We start from the raw sequence: 6809 nt of genomic DNA, 5'->3' as shown, positions 1-6809 counted from the left end.
ATGAACTCCCATGCTCACTATGATCTCCCAACCCTTCTTCTTTCTTTCTCTTCATCTGTTCTGAAAATGGATTGTCTTCTCAACAATGGCGGTCTCATTTCTGAACCTGGTTTTCGTTTTCACCCAACCGATGAAGAACTCGTTCTTCATTACCTCTACAGAAAGGTCATGTCTTTCCCATTACCCCCTTACTTTATACCCGAAATCAACGTCTGCCAATTCGATCCCTGGCTTCTACCAGGTATATGCATTTCTCTAATTAACTTGTTCTGTTGTTTCAATCTGCAATCTCCGGCAATTAATTTATTTTCCGGCAGGTGATCCCGAGAAGAAGAGGTATTTCTTCAGCAAACATGAACCCAACTACTCAAATTCAAACAGGTCAAACATGGCCGCCGGTAACGGCTTCTGGAAAGCAACCGGAGTCGAAGAGCAAATCGATGTCTTTTCTAATCAATTTCGGATTGTGGGTATGAAGAAAACTCATGTCTTTTACGTTGGGAAATCTCCCAACGGTTCCAAGACTGAGTGGTTCATGGACGAATATCGCCTAGCTGATTTCCCATTGGAGAATTGGGTTTTGTGCAAAATCTTTGTGAAGAAGAATTACAGGAAGAAGATAGCGGTGGAGGCAGCGCCGGCGCCGGCGCCGGAACTTGATTCGAATGGAACTGTGCCGGAAAATACCTACTAAACATGAGCCCGACGATCATCAACAGAGAAGGGAAAGGAAAGAAAGCTATTGTTATTGAGTTTATTTATTTACCTTTATTTTCTTGTTTGAAAAAAAACATGGTGTTAAATGTAATGTTACTCTTTTATGTGAAGAAATAATGAAGTTGAAGTTACTAAGGATAAAATCTTGTAAAAGTATTATTTTAAGTCTCACAAATCATTCTTGTTTAATGGTGAACAATATCTTTTATTTTCATCAAAATCAAAATAAGGTTGGTTCATAATTTGATTGAAAATTTTATTTATTTTTTCATTAGAAGAAGACTCTAAATAACTAGTAGAAAATAATTTTAAAATAATGCATGTAAACTCCTATGCCGTTTATAGGGATGAAATTGACTTCTTAATTATTTTGTCATTTATCGGGATGAAATTGACCTCTTAATTATTTTATCGTGTACGATAATTTTGAGATTGTTTTTTTTTTTAAATTATGTAACACTTAATTATATATTTTGTTGTTTTTTCACAAGTTTTCTTGTTTATTTTTTTCTTTCTAAAGATCTTAGTTGTTTCTGGAAGTTGTTATTTAAATTAAATATCTCTCTATTGATTTTACAAAATTTGTTGAACTTATTGTAAATTGGTTATAATTGTGATGTTTTAGTTCTATTTTGTTTTTTTGGAGGGATTAGGTTACCCTCTCATGTGTGGTTTTCCTCGACGTGGTTTTATGTGTATTTGTAAAACTAGCTTAATTAGATGTATGAAACTAATAAAAGTTTATCTATTATTAAAAATTAGTTATTCTATTTCTATTATTAAACTCTATTAACTTTTTATTTTATTTTAATATTTATTAATTAAATAATCATTTTTTCTTTCTCCTTTTTTTAATAATTAATTAATTTATTTATCTCTTTTACCATTTTTATTTATTTATTCCTTTTTTATTAATTAATTAATCAATTTATCTCCTTTTATTATTTTTTTGTTTAATATTTTATTTTTATTTTTTTCTACTATTTTGTTTCTTTTTATATCAACCTAATATTATAATGTATAAAATAGTTCAACATTTACTATAATAACTAATTTTATTAAAAATTTAAATTCTAAAATCAAAGATTAATTTATCATAAGTCTTCGGTAAGGATTGCGATGTTAGTTAATATTGTGAGATAATTGAGATTTGACAGTACAAAATTGTTATTTGATAGTATACGAAAATTTAAATTTGGCAACATGTTTGTATTTAAGAAATTTTAGATGTATTTGTGAAATTATTTTTGAAGGTTTTGTGAAGGTTTTGTTTTATTGTAATAGGCCTTCTATTTTTTTGAAAAAGAATTAACAACTTCTTTTAAATTTTTTTATATGATAATGTTTTGAGAAGGGTTTGTTTAATTGTAATAGGTCTTCTAATTTTGTAAAAAAGATTTAATAACTTGTTTGTGATTTTGTTTTTGTTTTCTTATTATAAACAAAAAAGAAATTAATATTATTTATGTTTAATCTTTGATTTATAATTTATAATTTTTAATAGAATTAAATATTATAGTAAATATTGAACTATTTTATTCATTACAATATTATGTTGATATAAAAAAAAAGTAAAAGGAGATAAATGAATTAATTAATAAAAAAGAATAAAAAAAAATATTAAAAAAAATAAATTAATAAAAAAGGAGGAGAGAAAAAAATGAATATTTAATTAGTAAATAGTAAAATTAAAAAAAATTAAGAAACAACATAGACTAAATGAATCATTTGTTTACTAATATATGCCAAATGAAGGTTCATTTTGTTTACTTATATAGGCTAAATGAAACATTTTAAATAGTACCTAGTCTGAATTTTTATTAGTTCATATACAGTTTTTTTTCTTAAATATATATTTAACTAAATATTAATAATATTTTATTCATAATTTTGTTTGAAATTAACCTTTACGCATTTTTTTTTTTTAAAAATTACTCATTTACATTTATTTTTTTGTTTAAACTAGTTAGACTATTTTAAATAATACAAAATAAAAGAAATTAACCTTAAGTAAGAAGGTTCTTATTTTGAGGTCTAAATTTGAATTATTTTGATAACTAATTTAAAATCATTCATCCTTAAGATTTCAATTAGATTTTGATTAAAATTTATTTTGACTAATAAACTCATCTCGTCATCAAAATAAAAGTGAATAACTGTCATTTTAGTGTAACAACCGATTCAATTATATTACGAGTTATAGATAATTATATCATATTTTATTAAAATACTCATATAATTCTCACAAATCATTCTTGTTTACAGTTTAACCATATCTTTTATTTTAATCAAAATCAATATAAGGCTAATTTGATGTGAAAATTTTATTTATTTTTTCATTAGAAGACTCTTAATAACAAGTGAAAAAACGTAAAAATAATACATGTAAACCTACTACTTCAAAATATATTGTTAATTCAAGGCGAAGATATTGTCACCGGGACGAGATTGACTTCTTAATTGTTTTGTTGTTTATGGGAATATTGAGATTGGTTTTTTCTATTAAATTATGTAACACTGAGATTATTTTGTCGTTTTTCACAAGATATATTATTTTTTTTCAAGATCTTAGATGTTTTTTAGAGTGTACTTATGTTATGTTGTTATCTAAATTAAATATCTCTTTACTAATTTATAAAATTTGCTTAACTAAATAAATTGGATATAATTGTGTTGTTTTAGTTCTATTTTTTTGGGTTGATTTTGTAGTGATTTGTTTACCACTCTTTTGTGGTTTGAGATTATCACTTTTGTTCTCCACTTAGAAACTATTATAGGTATAAAGTTCATATATATTTAAATAAATTTAAAATAATTTTCTATACATGATTTTGTTTGAAATTATACTTTGTATAATTATTTTTGTTAGAAATTAATTTTTTTCTATTTATTTTTGTTTAAAATAGTTAGACTGTATTGAACTTTAAACAATTCTTATTCTATCATCGAAATTTGATCCATTTTGATAGCTAATTTAAAATAATCGATCACATAAGATTTCAACTAAGTTGTGTTTATTAGATTTAGATTAGAGTTTTTTTTTACTAATGATCTTATTTGTCCTCAAATCAAATTAATTCATTCTAAAAAAGAATAAGAAGATATCCAACTTTTAGTTTAAATCATGTCAAGCTAATGGATTCAAACATATTAACGATTTAATTTGTATTAAATATCATATTTATTAATGTCATGTCTTAAAAGTACACATTTAATCTCACAAATCATTCTTGTTTAAAAGTACACATTTAATCTCACAAATCATTCTTGTTTAAAGGTTGACCATAATTTTTATTTTCATCAAAATCAAAACAAAGCTGGTTCATAATTTGATTAAAATATTTATTTTTACAAATAACAAGTGGAAAAAGAATTTTAAAATAATGCATGGAAACTCCTACGTCTTTAGAAGACATTGTTAGTCCTGCATAATTTTTTGTCGTTTATCAGGATAAAATTGACTTCTTAATTATTTTTTCGTTTACGGAAATATTGAGATTGATTTTTTCTATTAAATTATGTAACACTTAAATTATTTTGTCGTTTTTGAAAGAATTCTTACTTTTATTTTTCTAAGATCATAGTTGTTTTTTTGGGTGTATTTATGTTGTTATCTAAATCAAATATCTCCCTACTAATTGCAAAATTGGTTGAACTTATGAGTATATTTTTAATAATTGTGATGTTTAATTTCTATTTTTGTTGATTTTATTGGAGAGATTTGTTTACCACCATTATGTGGTTTGTGAGTGACTATTCTTCTTGTTTTTCTCCTCCTAACTGTTTTTTCTTCTTTTTTATGTATAATGTTATTTATAAACTTAACTAAGTTTTAAATATTTTTCTATATGATATTGATCTTTATATATTTACTTTTCATTTAAAATTATTCTTTATATATTTATTTTTGTTTAAAATAGTTAAACTATTTTAAATAATACAATATGATGAACTTAACTCAATGTATGAACAATTCTTATATATGGTCAAAATTTGAATCATCTAGATAATTAATTTAAAATTATTAATCGCCTTAGGTTCCAATTAGGTTGTGTTTATTAGATATGGATTAGAGTTTATTTGAGTTAATAAACCAATTCCGTCTTCAAATTAAATCACATTCATTCATATTAAAGAGCTAGTCGCCCTCTTTGATGCAAGTAATGTCTAGCCGGTCAATTAAAAAACATTATTGGTTTTGTATTACGATAATATTTTAAAAGTACTCGTTAATTTAGGGGTGTTCAGTATTTGGTCTGAACCGAATATCCGACCGAATTCGAATTCACCGAATTCGAATAAACCAAATTCGAATTCTATTTTCGGTTTTCGAATCGAATTTCAAATCAATTCGAATTCAAATAAGGTTTTCGAATTGGTTTTTGAGTTTGAGTTTCAACTCGAAAACCAAACCGAATTCAATTTTTTATTATTCATTTTTTCAAACTTAGTTTAAAAAAAGTTCAAAATAATCAAATTAGAATATTTTGAACTAAAGATTTAATAACAAAAAAAAGGTAACAAAAACACCAGTGGTCTAGTGGTAGAATAATATCCTGCCACGGTATAGACCTGGGTTCAATTCCCGACTGGTGCAATTTATTTTGAGTTATGCTAGTTTCAAAAAATTTATTCGAAATTCGAACCGAATATCAAATTCGGTTCGGTTTAATTAAAATTTATTCGAATTCGGTTCGGTTTTCGAATTTATTAAAAAAAATAAAAATTCGAATAAACCGAACCGAGGAACTCGAATAACTCAAAAACCGTACCGATGAACACCCCTACGTTAATTCTCACAAATCATTATTGTTTAAATGTTAACCATGTATTTTATTTTCATCAAAATCAAAATAAGACTTGTTCATAATTTGTTTGAATGCTAACAAAATATTATTTAATTATCGAAATCCAAAATAGAGTTATTTAAAAGGTTATTAAAAATTTAATTTTTTCTTCGAATATATGCTACGAATAATATAAGTTGAATTTATTGATAATATTCGGGTCTTTTTGATTATCATTGTGTTATATAGTATGTTTTTAATAAACTTATATTATTTCACGTATTTAAAATTAAGGGAAGGAGATTTGAGAATAAACATCTAAGAGGAAAGCATTGAGATTTGTATAGACATTTTCAAGAGTGCTACATAGATCAATTTTTTTTTTGGGATAAACGACTTAGCGTTATTTCATTAAAAATTTCCAAAAATGGGAAAAAAATCACGAGTTTAAGAGATCATTCTAGATAGGCCTAGAATGATTTTGAAGTCATAACATTCTGAATAAAAGCTAAAAAGGTAAAAACGTAAATGAATTATCTAATTACAATGTTTACAATTCTAGTGAGTTCAAAAAATAGTAAATTCCAGTTTTTGCAGATATTCCAGTTCTTCTCCACGTTCCCGTGAGGGCGCTGCAATCTGATCCAATATCTTTCCATAACTCGTCAACGCTCCTACGGGTTCTGCCATATACCCTTGCATTCCATTCTTGCCAAACGTTATACACCACTACTCTAAAGACGCACTTGAACACGCTTGTTGTAAATCTATTTCCCTTGGCTCTGAGTAGTTTTGCTTTTTTGATTTCAATCCATTCACTTGGAAAACTGATCAGCTTCAGGATTTTATAGAATTTGTCCCAAAGCTTCTAAGCAATACAGTAGCTCCCGAATAGGTGATCTATGGTTTCTTCATTTCCTCTACATAGAAGACAGCTCGCGTCCGGGATGCTCATATATTTGCTGATACGATAATGAGTGCTAAGTTTTTCCCAGAAGGCGGTCATAGGATGAACTGGTGTCGAGGGATAATCTTCGTTGACCATACAAGAGGAGCCCATTATACTTTCAGTACTTTTTCCCGGGTTACCTCCCATATTTTCTTCGATACCAGCTTCCCATTGTCATCAACTTTCCATTCCTGAATATCTGGTATGTCGTGTAGTTGTATGTTACTTATATGATCAAGTATCTTCTGTCCTTCTGGATTTTTTCTCAGGAGTGAGTCTCATTTCCCGTCTTTAATGTCTCTGATTTTCGCTTCTGCACAGTCCCTTATTATACGGGTATTTTGAAACTCCTCCTT

At 26.5% G+C, this 6809-nt stretch overlaps 1 protein-coding gene across 1 annotated transcript; it reads left to right on the top strand.

Annotated features, from left to right (window-relative positions):
- LOC124935503 (NAC domain-containing protein 83-like) lies at window positions 1-694 on the top strand. The gene is made up of 2 exons (XM_047475935.1): window positions 1-241; window positions 318-694. Exons 1-2 carry the CDS (start codon window positions 1-3, stop codon window positions 692-694), a joined length of 618 nt encoding a protein of 205 aa, XP_047331891.1.
- Window positions 695-6809: the final 6115 nt, after the last annotated feature.

Source organism: Impatiens glandulifera, chromosome 4 (genome assembly GCF_907164915.1).
Source record: "Impatiens glandulifera chromosome 4, dImpGla2.1, whole genome shotgun sequence".
NCBI lineage: Eukaryota > Viridiplantae > Streptophyta > Magnoliopsida > Ericales > Balsaminaceae > Impatiens > Impatiens glandulifera.
Note: the sequence above shows the minus strand (reverse complement) of the source record. Positions and strands in the feature narration are given on the sequence as shown.